This window comes from Protomyctophum parallelum (assembly GCF_964188405.1).
Source record: "Protomyctophum parallelum genome assembly, chromosome: 21".
In the NCBI taxonomy this organism is placed as follows: domain Eukaryota; kingdom Metazoa; phylum Chordata; class Actinopteri; order Myctophiformes; family Myctophidae; genus Protomyctophum; species Protomyctophum parallelum.
This window is the reverse complement of record NC_139713.1, coordinates 7,453,646-7,479,938: the sequence shown is the minus strand read 5'-3', so window position 1 is coordinate 7,479,938 and position 26,293 is coordinate 7,453,646. Positions and strand designations below refer to the sequence as shown.

The window sequence follows — 26,293 nt, the reverse complement described above, 5'->3', positions numbered from 1 at the left end:
AAAGAGTGATATTTGAATTAAGTGAAATCACTGAATATACCTTTAACACTTATTTTGACAGAAAATATCACTCCGCCATAATAGAAAATAGCTGATCTACAAGCTCAAGATGCTTGTACTGTATGTCGGCTGTTTTCACATTCTTTGATAGTTTTTTTTTAGGGAAAAAAAAGAATGTCTTTGGACATTGGAAAAAAGAATAATTCATATTTTTGGGAACCTTTTTGCTTTAGGAAATAAAATAAAAATAATTGCCTATACTTATGACCAAAAATGGCTCAGGGATGCAGACCTTTAGTATGCAGTGCCGTTTTTGAAAAATAAAATAAAAATAAAATCGTATACCGCCTGTTAACCATTTTCTGCATTCCCCGCACGAGTGTATAGCCTATATACGCTGCACGTCACGCAGGGAATAATTATGGTATACCGTCTGAAAAAGCTATAGACTACAGCACTGGTGTCTACTTTGTGCGGACGGCCATGGACGTGCTGATCAGAAGCTTCTGATACTTCTGCTTTTTCTTTTTCTTTCCACCGCCTCGCTCAACCTGCACGGCTTGTGGAGGAGCAGCGTCCACCATGACGCTGTCCAGCTGCAGAAGCCGCTCGAAGCCCTGGCTGAAAGACGTCTGGAAGTCTGGGACACTGCAGTCGACCCCCTCATCGTCGTCGTCACTCACCCAGGGCCCTGCACCACGGCCGCCGTCGCCTCTGTCTTTACCGACTTTCAGCATCCGTGCAAAGGACATGCATGTCGGGTTGTCCTCCACGCTACCGCCTGCACTAGACGCAGTGCTTTGTCCACGCAGACACGGGAACGCGTCGTTCCAGAGCGGCCCGTCATCGCCTCTGCGGGTTGCACCACCTTTCAGCCTATGTGCATAGGACGTGACGCTGCAGTCATCCTCCATGCGGTCGTCCTGCACAACAGACGAAGCACTCTGTCCGTCCAGACGAGGGAACGTCCCCTCGGAGGACGGCGAAGGAGGAGCCGGATGACCGTCCGGGGATTCGGGGAGGGCGTTGTCGTGAGGCGGTGACTCGAACGCCGGGAACTGCTCAAGGTTGGTCGGACCCAGACGCACCTTCGGATAGTTCCCCCATTTCCGGTTCTCCTCCCTCTCGATACGCTTCTCCCTGCGCCGCTCATCGCTCGCCTTCTTCGCCTTGAGTTGCCGTCTTTGCTCCAGCTCATCCGCAAAGGCGTCCAGAGTTTCCTTGGACACGATGGGCGGCTGCAAGTCTAGCTCACAGATGCTGTACTCGCAGGTGAGAGGCAGGTGAGCCAGATAGCGGCGCCTGCGGCGGACGTCCTCCGTCACCGTGTGTCCCTTTATCTCCACCAGTGTGGCAGTGATGGTGTCCGGGCAGTCCTCCAAGCTGCCGCACTCGCGCACGAGGCAGCGCAGGTTCAGCGGGTGCAGGAACATCTCCTGGCAGTCCTCGGCTTGGTAGAAATAGTGGTAGGGTCCATGTGCCACGGTGGCCGGGGGGCGGCCTGCACGTCTCGCCTGACCAGAAGGGGTGCTCGCCTCAATAGGTGGGGGCTCTGGAGAAGCAGGTTCTTCCTTCACACTCTCCTGAATGCCACTAGGGGGGTCCGCGTCATCACAGGTTGCCTCCTCTGGGGTCTCGGACACCTCGTCGTCAAAGGCAGAGGAGTAGACCAGCTCGGGCCTGCAGGTCATCACTTCCTTCACAGGGGAAGCAGGTGTGTCCAGAGTGAACGAGGAGCGCAATTTCCAATTCCTCAACGCAGCTTCCTCTCTCAGCCACAAGAGGCTCAGGGCACTCTTGATGAAACGGGAGGAACCCTCGTCCGCCTCTTGACTGAGCCGTGCCCGCAGCGCAGCCTGCTCTCTCTCCACCAGGCTCAGCACCTGTTGCGGAGAGGCCAGCAGCAGCTTGGAGTACGGGCCGAGACGCGCGTCTCCAAATCGAACCGGTTCCACCACCTTCACCCACCGAGCGCTGGGCATGGCCACGAGAGCTCCCCTTTCTCGGCGCGTCAGACGCATGGTGATGAGATCGCCCACCGCGTACTGCCTGGTCTCCGTCGCCACCACGCTCCGGAGGTCGGCGGTGTGCACGGCCTCGTGGCAGAGGGGACATTTGGCCCAGCTCGTGTCGCTGAGCGACAGGTAGTGCAACATGCACGGCAGGCAGAAGACGTGACCGCATCGCGTGATGTTGGCCGCCAGCGGCGGGTACAGGCAGATGGGGCACAGGGGCACCTCGTGGCTGTAGATGCACACCTGCTGCACCCAGTCCCAGTTAACCAGCGTGTCCGGGTCGGTGAAGTTAGCTGTATAGTCCTGGTCGTCGCAAACCACAAACTGGCAATTGGCCTGCAGGAAAAGTTCCTTGTTGAAGGGCCTAGGGGGTTCGTACTGCATGTTCCTGTGCGGGGCCCCGCGTCGTCTATCTGTTACCCCACATTGCCATTTTCCACTTCGCAGACAGGGTGTCTTGTAAACATTGTTGTTGTTCTGTGAATCGGCGCAATGATGAGAGCCTTTAAAACCGTTGTGTCTTGCTGGTAGGGCCAACAATTGATTGGATACTCTGTGATTATTATTACACTTGCCATTTGTTTTGGGTTGGGTATTGCGGGATACAGTGCCAGTGGAACGTGAAAATGAAACGTTGCTGACGTTGGTATCAATCGCGAAGGTCGGCTGAAGAGAGAGAGAATGGATGACCACTGACCACTGAGAGAGGATGAATGCCGTGCGCTGAACGGAGACAAAACCCCAAAAATGGCAGCTGTTTCTAGAGGAAAAACACTATAACACGACAAGGACGCCGAAGTTAACTACAAAATTTACAATTATAATTAGAACAAGAACTTTAAAAATCAGTATTTATACTATACCACTGGACAGCATCAGAGCTAGTGTCATATGGATATACGGGCATGTCCATATATGGGCATATACTGATGACATTCAACTTCAAACTTGAGTTTCAGGGCCGATTCATACTCCTATTTTAGAGCCGAATAAAAGTCGGTTCGGCGCTGTAGAGCCTACAATTTGACGTCATTTGAGGTTCGGGGGGGGGGGGGGGCGGGTACCGTCCTAAAGTCGTCTCTTCGGTGCTACTGAAAATGTCTGACGAGCCGAAATCATTCAGGCACTACAGCGCCGAAACAGCGGTAAAATAGGAGTACGAATCGGCCCTCAGAGAGCGAGCCCGAGGGAGTGCGGTGCCCAGCATGAAGTTGGTCAACTTCATCACAAAATAATCATATATGAACCGGGACCCCCCCCCCCCCCCCCCCCCCAGTGACAATTGGAATGTATGACTTGAGGCATAGTTTGACTCGGTTCCACAGATAAATATTGTGAAAATAGTTAATCTTCAAGCTCACAACGTGAGGCGTTGTGAAGCGTTGTGACCTTGTAGATGTAACCCATATATTATCCTATAGGTTTAATGTAAAAACGCCATTGACAATGAAGGGAAAAGTTACGTCATCTTGTCCCTAACACATTAAACATTAAATGCCATAAACAATGTTTGTTTTGTCACCGTTTGTTTTACATCACCATTACATCACCTAATCAACATGAGTTAGACTTTAAATTAGCGCCCCTCACTTCACACGGGTGTGATTTTTTTAATGATATCTTAAATTACAATTTGGCCAATGTTTGACCAGGTTTTATAATTTGTTGATTATACTTTTAATGCAATAACCGTCTTTTTTTCATTTCTTGTCTTTTCTTCATTTTTGTGTGTGAAAATAGCAGATCTACAATGTGAGGCGTTGTGAGCTTGTCATCTGGATATATTTCACAATATATGTGGTATAATGGGTACATTTAAAACGAAAGCACAAGTCAATAGAAAAACTGATCAATATGCCAATAGTCTTATATGGAGATCCAGCTGTCCAGAACCACCGGCCCAACCAATATGCCCAAATATGGGCATATCCTGGTGACATAATGATCTCCATATATGGGCATAATGATCCCCATATAAGGGGATAATATACTGGTGACATTTAATGATATGGGCATAAAAGGGACAAGGACAGATAGACCAAATATTCTGTAGGCACAAAGGGAACAGCAGGTATACTCTCTATTGTATAGTCCTGAGGGCCATGCAATCACAGACAGACAGACAGACAGACAGTGGGGTTCTACATGAGCCTGGTGACACACAGCAATAAATAGCCAATCTACGGCTAGTTGAACTATTCAAAAATGTTTTTCAAATAAACCATAAAAAAAAGATTGAAAAGACAGAAGAGTATACGTGAATAAGTGGTAAGTAAGTATTATGAATAAGTGGTAAGTAAGTATTATGAATAAGTAAGTATTATGAATAAGTGGTAAGTAAGTATTATGAATAAGTAAGTATTATGAATAAGTGGTAAGTAAGTATTATGAATAAGTGGTAAGTAAGTATTATGAATAAGTGGTAAGTAAGTATTACGAATAACTAAGTATTATGAATAAGTGGTAAGTAAGTATTATGAATAAGTGGTAAGTAAGTATTATGAATAAGTGGTAAGTAAGTATTATGAATAAGTGGTAAGTAAGTATTATGTATTAAGTAAGAAAGTAAGTAGCTTACATAAAGGACATCAAAAAGCAAAAGCATCCTGTTTAAACGGCCAAGCTACAAGCATTTTGTTCAAAACACAGGCCACACCTGCGAACTTTAGATGTCAATCTAGCCATTAAGCCAATCAGGATGGAATATGACAAATCAAACAGATCCATCTTGATCACATGACTATAGAGATCATGTGCACTGAATTGCGTGAAATTTTGATCAAATCTGAAGGAGTAATATACAAAAAAAAAATGTTATTTGTGTGCTTCACAATAATGTTACATTTGGGAGTTGGCTAAGATTTGATACTGTATGTGCAGCATGCTTACAATTTGGACTACCTCCATCTCCAAACAGACCCTCATGAGGTTCAGTATCAGTATCATGGTCAATGTCATGGTCAGTAATATCATGTCAGTATCCGTATCATGTCAGCATCATGGTTTGGTCCATCTCATGGTCAGCATCATGTCAGCATCATGGTTACTATCATGGTCAGTATCATGGTCAGTAATAATGTCCGCATCATGGTCAGTATCATGTCAGCTTCATGGTCAGTACCAGTATCATGTCAGCATCATGGTTACTATCATGGTCAGTATCAGTATCATGTCAGCTTCATGGGCAGTATCGGTATCATGTTAGCATCATGGTCAGTAGCATTAGTGAAATAGCAGCAAAACCTCATTCATTACAGAAAGATTTGCTGTTGTTAGTCTGGATTCTCACCTTTGACCAATCCGGTGTGGTTGAACCCCCATCGGAATAGGACCCAGGATTACTGAATCACTCAAGCCTCTCCACCACGGCAAGGTCACAGCAAAAGGAGAGGATGTGGCCCTTAAAAGGGCCGTTGTTTTAATTCATTTTATTTTATATTTCTTCTGTGCAGTGTCTTGAGGGTTAGTTAGGTTTGGTCCATAGCGTAGGAAGGAGTTCTCCCTAACCTTTCAGGCTTTCAGCTATTGCCCGCATACCGCCATATCACAGCCTCTCGACTTCAGAAAAAATAAAGAATACACTTTTGCTATACTCACCAAAACAAATACGGCTTTAAGATGTTGAAAGCCTACTTTCCTTGGTGGGAACACTCTGAGCCCCCCATGCACCTCCCGTCTAAAATACACCTTTTGGCCAGGAAAGAAAATATTCCACCGGACTCCGCTCAGATGTGGTCAGTGGATTTTCTATTGACAAGATCTGTAGGGGTGCAGGGGAATAACTAAAACATTTTACCTATAGGGTGAAATATTTAATTTTCTGGACAAAAAGTGTATTTTACACGGAAGGTGGGGGGGGGGGGGTGGGGGCCTAGAGTGTTCCCACCAAGAAGAGTAGACTTTCAACACAACTTTGTTTTGGTGAGTGAAACCATCTTTGTGTTGGTGAGTAGTAGTGAAAGTGTTAAGGAGAACCCGTCCAGTTAAGGATCTAGTCGAGGGCTAGTGGAACACGACGTTGATGGTTCCATGGGGATTTGGGTGCTGGAATTCACAGGAGTGGTCAACAATGAAGGTTATTTATAGTTTTATTCAATCTTATTTATTACAATCTTTTATATGTTTTTATTGTTTATTTATTCTTATTCTTATTATTCTCATTCTTAATCATTTATCACAACACATTTGTTATCTTGTAACAAATGTGCCTGTGCCAAAAGGGACCGTGTCCCCCGGTTGTTGCCAGGTTCAAAGGTCACTCACACCATACAGTGCGGTGGAGAAGGACATGTAGTCGAGGGCTCCGGGTGTAGCATCAGGGCCAGTGTAAGGGGCCATGTGGGTGATGCAGTACTCTGCCCGTTCGGATGGTAACTCCTCGCGCAGCTTGTCGGCTAGGATGTAATTCTTCTCTCCTGCCAGGACTTTGAAAGAGGCCATGACTTGTTCAGCAGTGTCGGTGTCGGCGGTTTCACGGGACATAAAGTCGATAAAGGCCTCGAAGGTGACCAGACCAAGTCGGTTGACATTCACGTTGCTCATGGCTTCACCCGGTGAATCTTTGGCAATATCAACGCCCAGGCTGATGAGGCAAGCCTTGAACTCCTCTGCGCCCAGAGTACCAGAGCGATCCCTGTCAAAGTGTTTGAAGGAACATTGGAACTCATTCATCTGCTCCTGGCTGATGCCCTTGGCATCCCGCGTCAGGATCTGGTTCTCAATCTCATTGATTGTGCGAGCGATGGTGGTGGTAAGCTGCTCCCAGCCCACACGGATGTGCTCCATAGTGTAGGTGGTGTGCATGTTCTCAAAGATGAGTGCTTCCTGGATGAGCTTGTGCTCTCCCTCTAGTTGGTCGATCTTTGGCTTGTAGTTAACAATGCTCTTTTCATACTGACGCAGGTGTTTCAGCTGGTCCTCCAGTGTGCCTTGCATCTCGATGGAGATACGGCCAATTTCTTCCATCTTGGTCTGGATCCAGGGTCTGATGTCATTGGCTTGCTTGGCAAACTGTTGACGCAGATGCTCATTGTTCTGCTGCTGGTCATGCGCATTGCTCAGGGCCTGGTCGCGCTGAGGCACTAGCTGTTCGACCTTCTCCCATTTGATGTTTACATCCTGGAGGCTGACGTTGGTATAGGGGTTGGTGCTAGCCATGTTTAACTGATGGGTCAGGGCTGTCTTGGTGATCTCATTCTGAATGCCTAGAATGGCCTTCCGTTCTTTGTCTGCACTTGTAAGAGAGGCTTTGAACTGCTCGTTGGTTGTGCTTAAATTATTGATCTCCTCTATAGTGTGCACAATGAAGAGACCCTGCAGTTCCTCCATAGCAACTTCCATCCAGTTATTAAACAGAGCTGCCCTTTTGGCAAAATCAAGGTACAATTTGTCAATGGCCTCCAGCAGCTTCTCGGTTTTCTGCAGAGTCTCATTACGTTTCAGGACTAGGGCTCCCAAAGCATCCCACTGTTCAGAGATCCTTTGGCAGTGAGCGCTCACAGTAGGAGAGTCATAGTAGTTCAGCTCTTTCAAGTCCTGTGCGATGGTAGAGATCTTCTTCACACGGTCCTGGTGTGGGGCAAGGTCGCTCTTAAATGCCTCATGTTTCTTCAGCAAGACCTTGATCTCTGGCAGAGACACTGTCTGGTAGTCCTGTTGCTGCAGCATGTCCTCCTTACCTTTGGTCCAGGCTTCATGAATGGCTGCTTTTTGGCGGAATTTCTCTGCCAGGTGGTCAAGTCTCTCCAGCCTGCGAATTGCACTCTTCAGCCATTCTTCATAGCCCTTTTCCGCTCCCTCCAGGTTTCCCCACTCATTGGAAATGTCCGACACCATTTTGCCCTCGGAGGGAATAAAGGCGGGCCTATTGCTGAGCCTCAGCTTGGTCTGCAGGGTGTTCAAGTTTATCTCTAGCTGACACTTCTCCTGCACTTTGGGTGCCTTGTGGAGGCGTCGGTAGTCCCTGAAGTCCTCCAACTTCTGTTGCATGGCCTGCATGGTGTTGTCTGGAACACGGTTTTTCAGCCAAGGGATGGTGCTACGGATCCACTCCAATAGATCACTGGCGAGCTTCTCGTATCCCTTCATTAGCTGCTCATTCTCCTGGTTGACATTCAACACCTTGCAGATCCGGTTGGCGGCCGTGTCTGCCTTCTGTTTGCCCGAGAATGCGTGGTAGTAACACGACACGTACGTCATGATAGCCTTCTCATCTGGCCTCGGGGTGCTGACGATATCTTCCGCATCCAACATCTTGGGGATGTCCAGGTATTTCTCTGCCACGGCAAAGGCAGTATTAAGGTTGTTTGTTGAGTCATCCTTGTTCAGTTTATCATATTCAATGAGCTCTGGACGGTGCCGATGAATGAGGGCACAGAATGCCAGGCCATCCTTCCAGCTGATGTGAAAGTTCTGGACGTTGACGTTGTCGTAGGGCGCAGTCTTCTTCTGACACCACAGCAGCAGGCCCTCCTTGGCGGACCTCTCCTCCACGGAGATGTCTTGGATGGTGAAGCGGAGGATCATGGTCCACATCATGCCGAGAGTAAGCTTGACATTTCCGTCCACAATCTCCTCCGCTCCGATGGAGACCAGCTTCACGCCTTTGCTGGCAATGAAGTCCAGTGCTCTGTTGACGTTGGAGATCTTGTGGACTTGCATGCTGCCTTTCTCTGGTTTGGCCAGACGTTCGCCCGAGATGACTTCCAGCAGCGTGATGAGCTTCAGACCATCACGGAAGTCCTGCTCTATGTTCTCAATCTGCTTGCCTGCTTTCCTAAGGTGGGAGTTGCACCAAATTGTGAAGGTCTTCTTCTGCCCCTTCTCCCATGCTGGATCCAGAAGAAGCTCGCAGTCAAATGCTTGTTGCATGTAACCGTGCTCCATGGCCATTGTTAGTGTTTATCTTCTCTTCTCGGTTATCTCCCAGAAACAAAATTATTTCTTCACTACTGCTGAGTCTTGTAGTGTAAGCTCGTTTTTCTGAAATCACAGTGGCTCCAAACTCAACTATTCACTAGCCATCAGAACCTCAGGTTTTTAAAGGAGGCTAGGTGTGATGTCACTGTTACATCAGCGACATTGTCTGACTTATTGACCAACTAGATAAAGTGGCACAGGTCTCCACCAGGGCAGGTCAGGTTGTGGCTTCATGGTGGCGCTATAATAGGCCAATGTGAAAAGGGTGCCATACTGCCATTTCTTCTTATACGCCTTGGATTGGGTGATTTGAGGCATTTTGTTCCAAAAATGTGTTTTGCAAAAATCCACCTGATGGTGGCGCTATAACAGGCCAATGTGAAAAGGGTGGGATATATTCCTCAGCCTATAGGAAAGTCAGTGAAAGATTCCACGAAAATTCCACGCTGCGTTCATGATTTGAGGCTTGTTGTTCAAAACGGGCCAATCATGCAAACTTTGACAGCCAATGTTAGCCAATTAGGATGGAATATGAAATATCGGACAGATCCGTCTTGAACACATGACCGTAGAGATAGTGTGTAACGTTTTGCGGTATGTGGACAGAATCTGGAGGAGTAATATATAAAAAAATGTTTTTCAAAAGAGTGCAAAACATAGAGTCATACTCATAGCCTACTCTCTCCCCATGCCTTCGGCCTGGTGGAGAGTGGAGACAATAATATTAGACCCAAGAAAAAAAGAAAAGAAAATCCTAGCTGCGCATGCGTACATCGACCAAAACAAAGACCACCACCGACACAGACAGCTGTGGTGGCACGGATATATATCTTTAGATCTACATATAAACTGCAATTCCTTATCGGGTAATAATTTCCATCTGTTGTATAACATATAGTAATGGTGTGTTGGCTGATTCTTCGTGGTTTAAGGAGGTTCAATTAGTTTCTTATAATAATATCTGCCAAATATAGCTAGCAATGTTGACACCACGCTAATGTAGCTAACAGCTTGCTAAGTGGTGGCATATCCATAGTGGTTTTCAACCATTTTCATATGAAGGACCATTATTTATTCAGCATTTGAGCCACGGACCACCATCTGATGATATTTAGCCTCTCAAGACCCACTACTAAAGAATATTTAGTTGACGTTGGATAAGATTATGTCCACAACATAGGCTGCAGTATTGATGTGGTGATCAAAATTACAATTCTCTAATTGTGTAGACTTCTTGTAAATTAAATAATGTTACAATAATGATCTATAATGGTCCATTTGGTTACAAACTCTCTGCCCTCTCCCTACGCTCATTCTGTAGGAAGATTTAACATTTCAGTGAAATTGTCCTCCATCATACCCTGGGATGAATTAGCTTTTTTTTTTGGTTGAGATGTAGCCCCATATGTGCCCTCTCCCTACGCTCATTCTGTAGCTCCGAGATGAGGTCACACACTGGGCCCCTCCCACCGCGTTTCAGCAGTTTCCACAATAAGTGTTTCTTATCCTTAGCACACCATTAATCCAAAACGTGTAGGGCCCATGCAGGTTTACACTAATTCAAATTTAGGATCGGCCCAGAAAATCCAACTAGAGATTTGAACTGAGCCTTTACGTCCCGTATTTTGTCAGTCGCTTCCATGTTTATCAAGGAAGTTGAAAAGCTTTAGCGCCTCCCCGGCGCCTCCCCTGGTCGAAAATTTCCAACTGACTTCAGTTCACTCGACATGCACGTGCACACGCACACTTCCTTGATAAACATGGAAGCGACTGACAAAATACGGGACGTAAAGGCTCAGTTCAAATCTCTAGTTGGATTTTCTGGGCCGATCCTAAATTTGAATTAGTGTAAACCTGCATGGGCCCTACACGTTTTGGATTAATGGTGTGGTAAGGATAAGAAACACTTATTGTGGAAACTTGCGCCGTTTCTGAAACGCGGTGGGAGGGGCCCAGTGTGTGACCTCATCTCGGAGCTACAGAATGAGCGTAGGGAGAGGGCACATATGGGGTTAGTTGAGATGCAAATTCAGTGCTACTCACTCAGGTACGCTATTATTTCACGCCACAACACATCGATTATTTGCCAAAAATAGCTGATCTACAAGCTCACCACGCCCCAGAATAGGGATGCTCCGGCTGGGGGTTCAAGTGGTTAACAAAAGTGGCATTTTAAGTTTTATGCATATTTAGATTTTTGAAATAATATCGTTAAACGCAAGGAATTTATGCCAAAATAACCGCAACGTCAATTATTTTTCCTTTTAAGATTTGTTTTGGGCTTTTCTGCCTTTATTGATAGATACAAGTGAAGAATGACAGGAAAGAGGGGGAGAGAGACGGGGCGAGACGTGCACCAAGGGGGTCGTCATGAACGGGACTCGAACAGGCGAGTCCTGTTGGCTCAGGCCTGTATGTGGCATGCGCCTGGACCACTAGGCCCTGCGTGTGAGACTGAACGACAGTAAAACCTGGCTCTTTTTGCTTGAATCTTGTCTCTTATAGTGTCACGCTGGCTCCAGTGCATCAGAGTGACGGATAGATCCAGACCTCAGTGTCTCTCGACCCAGGCCCTGGCCCCAGTGAGAGGTACCAGGCCCTGGCCTCAGTGAGAGGTACCAGGCCCTGGCCTCAGTGAGAGGATCCAGGCCTCAGCGTTTCTCCACCCAGGCCCTGGCCCCAGTGAGAGGAACCAGGCCCTGGCCTCAGTGAGAGGATCCAGGCCTCAGCGTTTCTCCACCCAGGCCCTGGCCCCAGTGAGAGGAGCCAGCCATGGACAGCAGTGAGAGGACGCCAGAGGACATGGAGGGCATCTGCATGCTGCCAGACCTCACCACCATCAAGACGGAGTCGGTGGGCCCCGGTCCGGACGACCCCGGCGGCGCGCAGAACGTGGCCATGGGCATCAAGTTCATCCTGCCCAACCGCTTCGACATGAACGTGTGCTCCCGCTTCGTCAAGTCTCTCAACGAGGAGGAGAGCAAGAACATCCAGGACCAGGTCAACTCGGATCTGGAGGTGGCTTCTGTCCTGTTCAAAGGTAACCTCGCGTCGCCAGGCTTTCCACCGCGGAGGAAAGCCTGTTCTGTGTTACAAAATAACCGTGTGAACCCGGTTGGGAGCGTATGATGATATCGCTATGTCATGTTGTAGTCATTGTTTTGTAGTCATCATCAGGCCGGAAACATCAATCTGGAACTTCCTTTCCCTCAAACCGGAAGAATAACTGAAAGCGCTCCTCGTTCTCTCATAGTCTGCGTGTTTTATTGGGGAAAAATCGGTTGGAGTTTTTCAGCCCCAAGGTCCCCTAGCTGAGAGAGAGATGAAGCTGGACCCCCCACTACGTACATATTGTGTATAATTGTGTTAAATAACATGTTGGTGGTGTTTCAATGACTTTTCTTGTGACCACAAGAGGTGAAGTGATGGATCGCACATGTGAGGTGAGGTGATGGCATATCACCGACTTTTAATTTTCTACATAGCAGAGATGGACGCTTAGGCTACTTCATCGGTGTGACATCACACTGATGAAATATATGAAATTGTCCGCTGACCCCCATCTGAAAATGTGTTGTTTCAGGGACCACCTCCCAGAAGCAAAGATTTGAGTTAAAAAACGTTCGCTTTGAAAGAGTATATATTCAAAGCTTTTGCACCACATGTTCATGATTTTTCAAAAATAGCAGACCTACAAGCTCGTAGCGCGCCACTCGGTGGCGCGCTATGAGCTTGTAGATCTTGCTATTTTTCAATAGCTAAATCACAACATAATGTTTAAAACACCAAAAGGGGTTCCCAATCCCGCCCCAAAATGGGTTAAATCGTCGTTAAAAAGTCTTTATATTATATCACAAAACACATAAAATAAATGCTGATACTAAATGCTACTTCCATCCTTTTCTTCCTCCCAGCGGAGTGCAACATCCAGACGTCGCCGTCGCCCGGGATCCAAGTGCGTCACGTCTACACTCCGTCCACCAACAAACACTTCAGCCCCATCAAACAGTCCACCACGCTGACCAACAAGCACCGCGGCAACGAGGTCTCCTCCACACCGCTGCTGGTGCACTGTAAGTACAGATATATAGACCCATACTGTACATACTGTACATACAGTCCACCACGCTGACCAACAAGCACCGCGGCAATGAGGTCTCCTCCACACCGCTGCTGGTGCACTGTAAGTACAGATATAGACCCATACAGTACATACTGTACATACAGTCCACCACGCTGACCAACAAGCACCGCGGCAACGAGGTCTCCTCCACACCGCTGCTGGTGCACTGTAAGTAGAGATATAGACCCATACTGTACATACAGTAGCATCAAACAGTCCACCACGCTCACCAACAAGCACCGCGGCAACGAGGTCTCCTCCACACCGCTGCTGGTGCACTGTGAGTAGAGATATAGACCCATACTGTACATACTGTACATACAGTCCACCACGCTGACCAACAAGCACCGCGGCAACGAGGTCTCCTCCACACCGCTGCTGGTGCACTGTAAGTAGAGATATAGACCCATAGCTCTGTTTTCCTGCCCGATTCCGTCATTCCGATACCCATAACTTGAGTATCCGTCAAGGTTCAAGGTTGTACTTTATTGCTACATCTTGTGTACAGGTACATAAGAGTCAAACTTATTTTTGTTTGGCTTCCCTTCAGACAATGCAGCAGCATATACTGTATATATAACATAACATCAAACCGCAAACAATATACCAAGTAAGAAAATAATCGAGGACAGTGGTTCTCAAAATGGGGTCCATTTGTTCGCTGTAAATATCTCAAAATATTTTGTTCCAGACCCTCAGAAGCAAAGACTAAACAAAACAAGTTTGCTTTATAATAACCCAAAAAAAAAGAAAATAGCACTACAAGCTCATGGCCAATGTATAAAATGACACGGATGCTTTCCCAATTTTAATGTGTTAAAAGGTTAGCGATAGCAGCTTTAACTATTAAAAAATATATAAATTATAACCCTATATACAGATTTTGTTTTTATACAAGATTATGTGTGTTGTGTTTGATGTTGTATTTGACATACAACATTACTTCTGTAGTGAGTGCAATAAATACAACTCTCACATTCACCACCTCACGACCACCTAAAAAATGATGATGATGATGACATTCACCTCTTCTCATCTTCTCAGCCCTGTCTATTCATCAGCTGGCAGCCCAGGGGGAAATGGTGTTCCTGGCCAGTAGGATTGAACAAGGTAAACTGCTATTTGTTGTCATGTAGAAAGCACACTTCCAAACGATAGGGAGGTATGAGTTGAGAGGGGAACTCAATTAAAAACCGGTAGTGCTGTTAACTACCGGGGCGGCGGTGGCTCAGGGGTAGAGTGACCGGATGGAAGGTCAAAATGAGTTAAAAGTTGTGATTGTGTTTTGTCTTCTCTGAACAGAGACGGTGATCAACCTCCAGGACGAGGAAGGCTTCACCCCCCTCATGTGGGCAGCGGCACACGGACAAATAGCCGTGGTGGAGTTCCTACTTCAAAATGTGAGAGTACCAGCTTTATTCTCGGGGTTATATAGAGCGTCACAGTCCCTCCCCTTTTCAGAACAACGAGTGGCCCAGGAAATGAATCCCAATGCATATTTTCCATAGGCATTTCAAAACGTATTTATTTAAAGACCTTTTAAGCGTCGTACGAAGCCAACTCTTGTCGTGACAAATCATGACAACACACACAATATTTTGGACCAAACAAATAATTACAAAGAAGAAAAACAACAAAAGATGTGTTGTAACCTGACGTTTTTTTATAGCTTTGAATATATATATTCTTTCAGAATTTAACTTAAATCATATTTTGAGATTGGGGTCCAATACCTATAATTCTGGGGCTGTCCTTGACATGAAAATGTTTGAGAACGACATGGGACATAGAATCATGGGTTTTTCAGAAAACTATCAGGATTTTAGAAGACATTTGTAGAATCGTCCTCAGGTCTAAATTATAAAACTTGTTTTACTATGGCATTCCAAAAAAAGAATCTGCCTCAAAAACCTTTTCCCCTATGTTTAGGCTGCTGACCCAAACCTCCTGGCCAAAGGCAGGGAGAGTGCGTTGTCGCTGGCCTGCAGTAAGGGTTACACTGACATAGTGAAGATGCTCATTGACTGTGGAGTCGACGTCAATGAATATGACTGGGTAAGTTAGTTTGTTAGTTAGTTAATGAATATGACTGGGTAAGTTAGTTTGTTAGTTAGTTAATGAATATGACTGGGTAAGTTAGTTTGTTAGTTAGTTAATGAATATGACTGGGTAAGTTAGTTTGTTAGTTAGTTAATGAATATGACTGGGTAAGTTAGTTTGTTAATGAATATGACTGGGTAAGTTAGTTTATTAGTTAGTTAATGAATATGACTGGGTAAGTTAGTTTATTAGTTAGTTAATGAATATGACTGGGTAAGTTAGTTTGTTAATGAATATGACTGGGTAAGTTAGTTTGTTAGTTAGTTAATGAATATGACTGGGTAAGTTAGTTTGTTAGTTAGTTAATGAATATGACTGGGTAAGTTAGTTTGTTAGTTAGTTAATGAATATGACTGGGTAAGTTAGTTTGTTAGTTAGTTAATGAATATGACTGGGTAAGTTAGTTTGTTAGTTTGTTAATGAATATGACTGGGTAAGTTAGTTTGTTAGTTAGTCAATGAATATGACTGGGTAAGTTAGTTTGGCGGCTGTCTGTCCTCTGTCGGTCCTAGTTGAACATCCACTGCCAGCGCTCCACAATCACAAACTATGCAGGTCGTGCGGTCGTGCGGAGTACAGTCTTTCCCTTCCCGATACATATAACTTGCATAGATACCGAGTACCGATCCGATACAAGTGTGTACTAAAAAGAAATAAATCAAATAAAGCTAAGCCAGTGGTTCTCAAAGTGGGCTCCAGGGACTCACAGTGGTCTTTGAGGGGGTTCCAGATGGAGACAAATTGAGACTCCTGCGCAGATGGACCCTACTCCTCTGTAACTTCCATTTCTCAAAAGAAATCCAAAAGATCCATTTTTTGGGTTGCCAATGCACCTTTCCGTGACCCCACTTTGTGTCGCGACCCGTAGCTTGAGAACCGCTGCATTATGTCATACATGCACAGTGTGAAACATTGATATTGTACAGTAGTTGTCACTGAAGCAGTCTGTGTGTGAGTTTTACTGTGTGGTGGTGAGTGACCCTGTCACTCTCTCTGGCTTTCAGAATGGAGGCGCCCCTATTCTGTATGCTGTCCACGGGAATCACGTACGCTGTGTGGAAATCCTCTTGGGTGAGAACTAACCGTCATGGAAGAAGCACTCTGAACTTACATCATGCTTTACTTAAGTAAAAGTATCAACACTGAAATGTAGAAATTCTCTGTTACAAGTAGAAGTCCCGTATTAAAAATGTACTTGAGTAAAAGTATCCACATCAAAATTGTGCAGAATGCAGATTTTCTTTTTTGAAAATGGCCGATCTATAAGCTCACAATAGAGGTCTGCTATTTAAAAAAATTATATATATATATATATATGAAGTGGTTAGTGTGTTTTAATAGTAACTAAAGGTTCCATATTATTGTAGTGGAGTAAAAGTACAATATTTTCCTCTGATATGTAGGTAGGGTAAAAAAATAAAATTATTGAAAATTGTATATACTGAAGAAAAAACAGTATTTTTCAAAACAAAATTGTTCTTAAATGTGTAACTGTGACAGCCCTAATGGCAGCCATGTTTCATGTACTGTATCTCCATACATACAGTGTCTGCTTTGATTATAGTCAATCCCAAGCCTCAGACCAAGTGTTGTCACTGTCGGGCAGAAAGGGAACGGAGTGGCATTTCCTGAAGAGTTGATATTTTGGACATAGCAGAGATATGTCAAACAGCAGAGATATGCTGCTGTCACGTAATGTTTGGACAATAACGCATTAATACCACATTGAGACACAAAGTGAGCTACAGATGATGTGACACGTGTGACTCACTTGGTGCAGCAAAGGCTTCACATTTGGTTCCATCTGGAGATGGGTGGGTGGGTGACCAGACAGTGGCCTTGTGGTTAGAGTGTCCGCCCTGAAACTGGGAGGTCAGGGTTCGATCCCCGGCCGGGTCATACCAAAGACTGTAAAAATGGGACCCAGTGCCTCCCTGGCTTGGCACTCAGCATCAAAGGGTTGGATTGGAGGGTCAAATCTACTAATCAAATGATTCCCGAGCGCGGCACGGCTGCAGTTCACCGCTCCTTGGCTGCGGCTCACCGCTCCAAGAGATGGGTCAAATGCGGAGAACAAATTTCACTGCGGTAACGTGTGTGACAAATCGTACGACTTTGACTTGATGTAGTATTATTGATGAAGTTAATCATGATGGGTTTACTTTCAGACAGTGTTAAGTGTATTAATGGCATTATTCTGGCTTGCAGAAAGTGGCGCTGACCCCACCATTGAATCTGATTCTGGGTTCAATGCCATGGACATGGCTGTAGCTATGGGCCATCGGAATGGTATGTATGTTCACTTAGAGGTCTGTAGTACATAGGCCCACCTTCTTTTCCCCTCTACACCAAATACAGTACCTTGAAAATATCCAGTCGGCAAGGTCAGTTCAGGATACCAATTGTATCCAATCAGAAGTGAGGAAAACCTCACTAAGATGATTTATCGGCTTCAATTTTGTAGTGTTCCAGTTTCAGTTCTGTCTGTGTTTTACCCATTCAATCCGGGAAAGCATCCGTGTCATTTTAAGAAAATGCATTATTTTATACTTTAGCTCTTCAAAAATAGCAGATCTACAAGCTCGTAGTGTGACACAAGGTGACCCGCTATCAGCTTGTATATCGTGACAATTGACAATTCACAAATAATGGCAATTTGTCCAAATCTTTGAATATATAGTTTAAAGTGAAACATTTGTACTCAGATCTTTGCTTCTGGGCGTTCAACAACATATTTTGTGATGGGGCCTCAGGTCTGAATCGTATTAGAGTTCTGTCTGTGGACTCCCTTTTTTGCCAAGCCTGGGAGTCGATGGGCGCTGATGGGGCGCTTGTTTATATATAACTATGGACTAGACCGCGACGGAGGCCATCTAAAGCTAAAGCGAGCGAGACTGATGACATATTGAAGCTGTGCCACGGCGCAAATGTAAACACAACCTAACAAGACTACAACTCTAATGTAAAACACAACCTAACAAGACTACAACTCTAATGTAAACACAACCTAACAAGACTACAACTCTAATGTAAAACACAACCTAACAAGACTACAACTCTAATGTAAAACACAACCTAACAAGACTACAACTCTAATGTAAAACACAACCTAACAAGACTACAACTCTAATGTAAAACACAACCTAACAAGACTACAACTCTAATGTAAAACACAACCTAACAAGACTACAACTCTAATGTAAACACAACCTAACAAGACTACAACTCTAATGTAAAACACAACCTAACAAGACTACAACTCTAATGTAAAACACAACCTAACAAGACTACAACTCTAATGTAAAACACAACCTAACAAGACTACAACTCTAATGTAAAACACAACCTAACAAGACTACAACTCTAATGTAAAACACAACCTAACAAGACTACAACTCTAATGTAAAACACAACCTAACAAGACTACAACTCTAATGTAAACATAACCTAACAAGACTACAACTCTAATGTAAAACACAACCTAACAAGACTACAACTCTAATGTAAACATAACCTAACAAGACTACAACTCTAATGTAAACATAACCTAACAAGACTACAACTAGGCCCAGGCCGTGGCGTAACGGTCTGGGCACCTGACTGGTAATCCAGTCGCAGTGTGCCGCGGGTTCGACTCCCGAGCCCGACACGGCCTTTACTTCATGTCATCCCCCCATCTCTCTCCCGTTTCCTGTCAGCCTACTGTCTGTCCCTTCAAAAATCAATAAAAGGCGTAAGCCGCAAAAAAAAAAAAAAAAAAGACTACAACTCTAATGTAAACACAACCTAACAAGACTACAACTCTAATGTAAACACAACCTAACAAGACTACAACTCTAATGTAAACACAACCTAACAAGACTACAACTCGTCTGTCTGTCTGTGTGTAGTCCAACAGGTGATGGAGGCACACTTACTGAAGCTGCTGATGGGGATCAGAGAATGACCAAGGGGGGGGTCCTGTCGATTATTTTGGGTGGTCGCGACCTGAAAAGTTTTAGAAACACTGAAGTAAGGCCTTGTGTGTACACGACACAAAAGATCAAAGGTGAATGAAGTTAGTGTTTTTTTTAAATGTCAAATATGATGATTATGATTATTATTATTATTATACACATGATGCAGACTGCACCAGCCATTTTATTCTTGTTCTTTCTTGACTCTGACAGACTGCAGTAAGTTATATAGTCACACTATTGTATAAGCTGTCAACGTGAGAGGTCAAGGGATCAGTTGTGCCATGATGTAATAGTACATCAGTGTTTGTTCATATAGCTGTGTTAACCTTTACGCTGCGTTCAGACTTGAATTTAACCCATCCTGGGTGGGAACCCCTTTTGGTGTTAGCATTATGTTATGCTTTAGCTATTGACAAATAGCAGATCTACAAGCTCGTAGCGCGCCACCGAGTGGCGCGCTACGAGCTTGTAGATCTGCTATTTCTTTAAAATCGAAGAACGACTGACAGAAACATAGCTTTTTCAGAAAACTGTCAGGATGGCCGAACGGAGGCAGCGGTGGCCGAACGGTTTGCGGAGCGGTCTTGATATCGGAAGGTCGCTATAGTTCGTATCCCCGGACCGGCACGTTAAAAATTACCACCGCTGAAGTGCCCTTGGACAAGGCATTGAATTCCCTACCATGAAATGTTCTATGAGCAGGGCCTGGCTGTAAACAAGTTCTTGAGCTTAGTCCAGTTACCCTGGGTAAATATAGTACCTTTCCTTTCATGTAGAAAATATTTTTGGAATCTGATCTCAGGTCAGAATGGGTTAAATATTCGCCTCGGTTCGTCCCGTTTGTGCTGCACCGGGTCGCCCCCCCGCGGCCGCCCGCGCAACTTCTCGTCTTTGCGTTGACTTTGTATGTAATGGCGCCGCTCTAACCATCCACGTCTGAACGCACCGTTAGTACAATTTAGTAAGAGTTTCATAATGTTAATGTGGTGCTATTTTCCTTTGTGTGTGTAAGATTTTGTGCTTTTTTTTCCTCCTGTGGTAATTATCATGTACAACAACAATATAAGTTATTGCCTTTGTGTACAAATGTTAATTTATGTTACGTTTAGCCTAAAAGGCTCATCCAGGTGAAATTGCCTGACAATTAAAACTCATCATTTGGATTTTGTTTCTTGTAGAATTATTATTATTATTATTATTATTATTATTATTATTATTATTTTAACAATAACATTAACTGCATTCCATTAATACATGTGTATGCTTGATCCTAAGCCACAGAAACGATTTAAACAGTAGGCCTATAGACAATGTTCAGGAAAAAATAGCACATTTCAATGAACAACCTGAGGGCCTGGGCCTATTTAATCCATTAATAAAAATGTGCCCATCGTCAACAAGCGCCTCTAGACTGTAGCTTTCATAGCACTAATTTGGGCAACCACACTCGGGCACATCATGACCGTGCACTTGAACTTGACGGTGATTTACGTCATGGGCCCCACGATGGTGTTAACTGGTGGAAAGTGGTGGAAAAGTGAGATTAACTTTACTCGTCTATTCATCAAAGCAAACACTTAATACCAGAGCAGCAGTCGTGGAACATTTGGTGACCCTCAGTCCTGTCAAGTCTTCTCAACACCCCTGGGATTCCACTCTCCTTTAGTTCGCCTCCTTCTTGGAGGGCTCGTCAAAGACCAAGTTCAACACAGAGATCTGTAGTAGTGTTAATCCATTTAGCCCCGATGACGCATCTGTGTCAACTTCATAGCTTTTAACCACTTTAACCATTATTTTTAAACGTTAAGCTGTTGCAAAATATTTTTTCAAAGATCTTGAAAATGCGGCGCAAATATTTGAATATATATTCTTTCACAGCAAACATTTTTAACTAGTCGTATCTTTGCTTCTGGGAGGTCCACAGAACAACATATTTTGAGATGGAGGTCTGCGGGCCAAATACCTATCATTCTCTGGGTCCTCGATGTGGAAAAAGTTTGAGAACCACTGACATGGAAACATACGTTTTTCAGAAAACTGTCGTGATTTAGAAGACATTTGTAGAATCTGTTGTCAGGTCTTAGTGGATTAATCCGGTACGGAGGGCCCTCTGCTAACACACACACGCGCGCACACACACACACACACACACACACACACACACACACACACTGTGTGCCTGCATGTCATCATGACACCCACAGGAACGCTGCTCAGAAAGTGGACGTGTTTATGTGAAACGTGATAGCAGGTGTAAAACTATCCCCACCTCCCTCCATGCTCATCTCATCAGCTATAAGGCAAGCCGTACAGAACCGACTGGCATGGAGAAGATCAAAGAATTATGGCCACAATAAGCTCTCAAAGAAATCTGTCATTCCCACACATTTGGCATCACAAGTGTTGAGCATCGAAATGGAAACGATTCCAAAAGTCTGAAAGTACATATTTCACTAGTGAGGTGATAACACGACAAAAAAACCTTGTATGTCCATATTTCGATATGTGTTGTAGTAAATGTACGCCGGCCCTCCTACGTCGTTATAATAGTGTCACAAACATTGGCCCAAAATAGCCAAATCTACAAGCTCAACGCATCGTGATGTGATGAGTTGTGAGCTTGTATAGATCAGCTATTTTTCACATGTTAGTAAGTGAAAGTTGAGGCAATTAAGTCTGTCTGTGGGTTTTATAAATATTGAACCAATAAAAAGTATTAACAAGAGCTTGTGCGACTAAAGGAACACAGATTATTTATTAAGTAACAGTTAAGTAAACAGTATAAGTAACAGTTTTTGGACAGTTTCTTTGGACATACAAGGTTTCCACACCCGTCAACCACGATACAAGAAACGTATCTCAAACAATAGCGTGATGGCATTGGCAGTTGTTAACCCCGTGTCATCCGCTGAATACATATGAAATCGTTTGTTACATTAGCAAAGTCTTGGAAAGGGGAGAGCCCTGAGAGAACAGCTTGGGGGTAATGGCAACCTCATGTGTTTGCTTCATTTTCTGCACAAGGAAAGCAAACTGGGTTCTGAGAAGTCATAAACAACGAGAACAACGTTTCAAACACCCAGTGATGTACAGCATCTAAGTACATTTACTCAACGCATACTGTACAATATTGATTCTTTCACGCTTTACTGGAGTATTTCGAATTTTCTGTATTTTTACTTCTAACTCCACTACATCTCAGACTTTGTAGATTTTGATTATTATTACAAAACATGCATTACCCACTTTGGCCGTTTGAAAATAGCAGATCTACAAGCTCACAATGTGTTGCGATGCGACGCATTGTGAACTTGTAGATCGGCTATTTTCAAAATTATGTTTGTTTTTTTGTTTAGTTTTTTACTTATATTTTTTTATCCCACGATTTTGTAACCCATTTTTCACCCCTGTGTCAATCATCTAATGTGATCCTGGGCTCTACACACCCTCCGCCAACCTGGGGAGAGCAACGGACTTAACTCATGCTTCCTTCATGCTTGAGTGTCCAAGTTGCTCCTTTACACCTGACAGGGGGGAGTTTCCCTGGTTGGACGTAGCGCATGGAAGGAACACGTTATTCCAACCAGTTCCTTTCCAGTTCCTTTTTATACAAACATAGGACATTCTGCATAATGAAGTACGTTCTACTTTTGGTACTTTTAAGTACATTTCACACACTTTTACTCCCACTTTAACTTTTTTCCACCACTGTCAAACACCCAAGTCAGTCCACAGCACGACCTCATCTTCATAACTGATGGATCCATCTTTGCATGGACCCTCTTTAGAACCCAAACGAAAACAAACCTGACAAGGAAAATGTATGTATACACAATTCCGGGATGTAGTTCTCGCTGAAGTTTAAACTTTACACGTCCATAATCACAGTAATAACCACATCGACACACGGACATGAAAGTCATAGGTTATGTATCTGTGATTTGTGAGTGAACGGTTTGAAAGGAGCCCCCACACTCGTTTCCTAAACAATTTGCACAATATGTAAATGAATGATGATGATGATGTTTTGGTGTAATAATGCTAAACACGTGTTTCTCGCTCTCGTACAATATGTAGAATTTTCATGTTAAGGTATTAATCATTCTATAAACCTATGTTCTTGCTGTTCACCCTTTAGCCGACCAGTTGAGGAAATCACAGCATGAGGTTTAAAGCGTTGCTTTTTTGCCTTGCATTTGGGATTATTGGAGAAGACGCTTTTGAAAAATGCTACTGCTAGTTTGACCAATTCAAATACTTAATAATAAAGTAGTATATAGTTCAACCCCCAAAAAATATTATTTTTTTAGCGTTGAATTCATGGAGATATTTGTCGCATTCCTTTTTTTTTTTCTTTTTTTTTTAAGATATTTTTTTGCGGCTTACGCCTTTTTTATTGATTTTTTAAGGGATAGAAAGTAGGCTGACAGGAAACGGGAGAGAGATGGGGGGGATGACATGCGGTAAAGGCCGTGTCGGGTCCGGGAGTCGAACCCGCGGCACACCGCGACTGGATCACCAGTCCGGTGCCCAGACCGTTACGCTACGGCCTGGGCCATTTGTCGCATTCCTGAGCCAATAATGTGATGACCCGTGACCCGGTCGTCACATTATTGGCTCAGGCTGTGATGGTTCAAGTGACACCCTGTCTCATCAAGTCTCCTCATGAGGGCTCAAAGCTCCATCGTACTGGGAGTCTGGGACTCGGACAGACATCTCATTCTCCAAACCGCGGCACACCAAAAGGCTGTTGGAAGGGACACACACACGTCATAATTAGGACTGTCACGGTTAATTGTCACACCAATAAGTCTAAAGGCTTCGTAATGAAAAAGTGCACATGGCAGATATGACAGATAACTGAAATATGCCAAGAAATGTCTGACATTTTTGGCAGTTGGTGGGCAGAGCCATTGTGGGTGGGCAAATTTCTATTTTAGTTTTAGTCATAGTCTCTTGAATAGTTTTCACTTAGTTTTAGTCACATTTTAGTCACCTGGAATGTTCTAGTGTTTAGTCTAGTTTTAGTCGACTAAATGTCATACGACTTTAGTCGACTAAATCTACAGCTGATTTAGACTAAAATGTGTTTTGACAGGCCTTGATGTCGTTGTAATGACATATTTTACACTCTGGTTGCATGCTGAAAATAGCAGATATACAATCTCACAAGAGAGATTGTATATCTGCTATTTTCAGCATGCAACCCAGCATAAAACTGGATCTCTTGTCCACTAGTCCCTTCCTAACATTTTAGTCTCGTTTTTATTTGTTGACGAAATTGTCAGTATATTTAGTCTTAGTTTTAGTCATCATAGATTCATTTTTATTTAGTTTCTATTTAGTTTTAGTCAGTGAAAAAAGGTAGTCGACGAACATTTTTCGTCTTAGTTTTAGTTGACTGGTGGGCGGCCACGCCTCGACATGAGCAGACGTCATGCGTGAATGTTGGATTTGACTGTTATGAAATCACTCCGTCTCCCTGGAAGCTGTCTCCACCCAGGGGTGAAGCTGTCTCCACCCAGGGGTGTTCTGTAACAATCAGCACCCAGCAGGGCTTCATCTCAATCAGCCAACATCTGAAAAAAATTAATGGACAACACAATGATAATTATAATGTTGGAGGCTGGAACCAAATTGCACTTCTGTTTATTTAAATGAACTAGTCCAGACCATGTCCGTGCAGCAGGGTTATGACATACCCAAAGTATGTTTTTGTTCTCTATTGTTCTCTCTGATTGATGAAATGGGGGTCCGTCCGTGGCCTAATAATGCATATCAAACTGGGGGTCCTTGGAATTAAAATGGTCCCTGGCTGGCATACCTTTTCAACTGGGGATCTGTGGACTGTTTTCCTCTGCATTTTCCAACCAAATTCAACTGTATAGTCTGTCACATCACAGGTTTATTTTACAGATGTACTGAAATTCTTTGATGTGCAAGCTCCCATTTTCACTTTTCAAGAAAAATAGAGATGAGCAGAAAAGAAGGAAAACGGATATGAGACATATTCATGACCATGCGTAGAGTAAAATAGGCTACATAAATTGCATGATTAAAAACAAATGGCAATGGAATTAGTACCATTGTTGTCATACAGTATATAGGTAGGCTGTGCATATGCTTTAATAACATATTTGCAGGCCTTCTCATCCAACACTTCACAGGCTTCAAAGTTGTAATCCTATCGAAGTGGAAGTTGGATATGTTGCAATGCTTCGACACCAACTTAACACTTGTTTTTAGGGATTATGGAATTTATGGTCATGGATTATGGCCATAGCTACAATCTGTGTGGACTGTGAAGGTCACCTTTGATCATCAGATGATAAACCAAATTATACATCATTATAGGCATCTATTTTGTCATGTTAGTGTTCAAAAGTCACAAAGATATGGTGTACAAATGTCAAATAGTGAAATCTATCTTTGAGGTAGATATGTGTGAATTTAAAAGGTGCTGATACTTCCCCTTATTCATCGGTCAAAGTTGAAACATAGGCTACTAAGCTCATTCAGGGGTTATTCCAAATATTTCTTAGGAATCTGTCAAATCCCTCTGTGTGGAGTTATAAAAACAGCATGCACTTATGCCTTTGCACTTGATCGTTTACTTTCTGAAGATTATTTTCAAGGAGGGATTATTAGGACATTTGGAGCAGGTTGCTTTATATCGGCCAGTGATATATCAACTAGCATTTATCTCACAATAGGTAAACCAAATGTACAACACAGCTTATTAAAAAACAAAACAATCTGTAAGACTTTATTTTTTTATTTTTTATTTACCCAGGGAAGTAGCTGAGCACATGCAGGTGCTCATTTTCAGCAACGCCCTGCACATAGAAACACACACGCGCACACACACACACACACACACACACACACACACACACACACACACACACACACACACACACACACACACACACACACACACACACACACACACACACACACACACACACATTAAAACCTGGGAGCTGACCAGCACAACCACAGTCTTATACTGTTGGCCACTAAGCAGCTCCAGGGGGAGCAGTTGGGGGTTCAGTGCCTTGCTCAAGGGCACTTCAGCGGTGTTGGGTGAGTGATGACAATCACTTCCCCACCCAGAGTTTTCCTACCCGTCCAGGGAATTGAACCGGCAACCTTTCGGCAACAAGGACGCTCCTCTA

The 26,293-nt window shown here is 44.0% G+C and overlaps 3 protein-coding genes across 4 annotated transcripts; 1 reads left to right on the top strand and 2 right to left on the bottom strand.

The window, feature by feature from the left end:
- Positions 1–464: 464 nt before the first annotated feature.
- LOC310878634 (E3 ubiquitin-protein ligase RNF10-like) lies at positions 465–2,399 on the bottom strand (the record flags this gene model as incomplete). The annotated part of the gene is made up of 1 exon (XM_083792987.1): positions 465–2,399. The coding sequence occupies one exon, from the start codon at positions 2,397–2,399 to the stop codon at positions 465–467; it is 1,935 nt and encodes a 644-aa protein (XP_083649113.1).
- A 3,864-nt stretch (positions 2,400–6,263) lies between these two features.
- LOC310878717 (alpha-actinin-1-like) lies at positions 6,264–8,267 on the bottom strand (the record flags this gene model as incomplete). The annotated part of the gene is made up of 1 exon (XM_083793088.1): positions 6,264–8,267. One exon carries the CDS (start codon positions 8,265–8,267, stop codon positions 6,264–6,266), a length of 2,004 nt encoding a protein of 667 aa, XP_083649214.1.
- Positions 8,268–9,712: 1,445 nt separating this feature from the next.
- On the top strand, positions 9,713–20,272 carry ankra2 (ankyrin repeat, family A (RFXANK-like), 2). 2 transcript variants are annotated; one of them, XR_014571010.1, is made up of 10 exons: positions 9,713–9,799; positions 11,439–11,973; positions 12,848–13,006; positions 14,101–14,166; positions 14,359–14,456; positions 14,986–15,111; positions 16,161–16,227; positions 17,365–17,445; positions 19,047–19,509; positions 19,581–20,272. XR_014571010.1 is itself a non-coding variant. In XM_083794105.1 (9 exons), the coding sequence occupies exons 2-9, from the start codon at positions 11,706–11,708 to the stop codon at positions 19,100–19,102; spliced, it is 921 nt and encodes a 306-aa protein (XP_083650231.1). In that variant the 5' UTR covers positions 9,713–9,799; positions 11,439–11,705; the 3' UTR covers positions 19,103–19,521. The 2 variants fall into 2 exon arrangements, 1 of the variants encoding a protein (XP_083650231.1); XM_083794105.1 differs by lacking the exon at positions 19,581–20,272 and having other exon boundaries at positions 19,047–19,521.
- The last annotated feature ends 6,021 nt before the right edge of the window (positions 20,273–26,293 follow it).

Coding starts and splice junctions, on each gene's coding strand:
- ankra2 (XM_083794105.1), top strand. CDS start 11,706: ATGGACAGCAGTGAGAGGACGCCAGAGGACATGGAGGGCATCTGCATG. Junction 13,007..14,100: donor CACACCGCTGCTGGTGCACT/GTAAGTACAGAT, acceptor TCATCTTCTCAG/CCCTGTCTATTCATCAGCTG. Junction 16,228..17,364: donor CTGTGTGGAAATCCTCTTGG/GTGAGAACTAAC, acceptor TCTGGCTTGCAG/AAAGTGGCGCTGACCCCACC.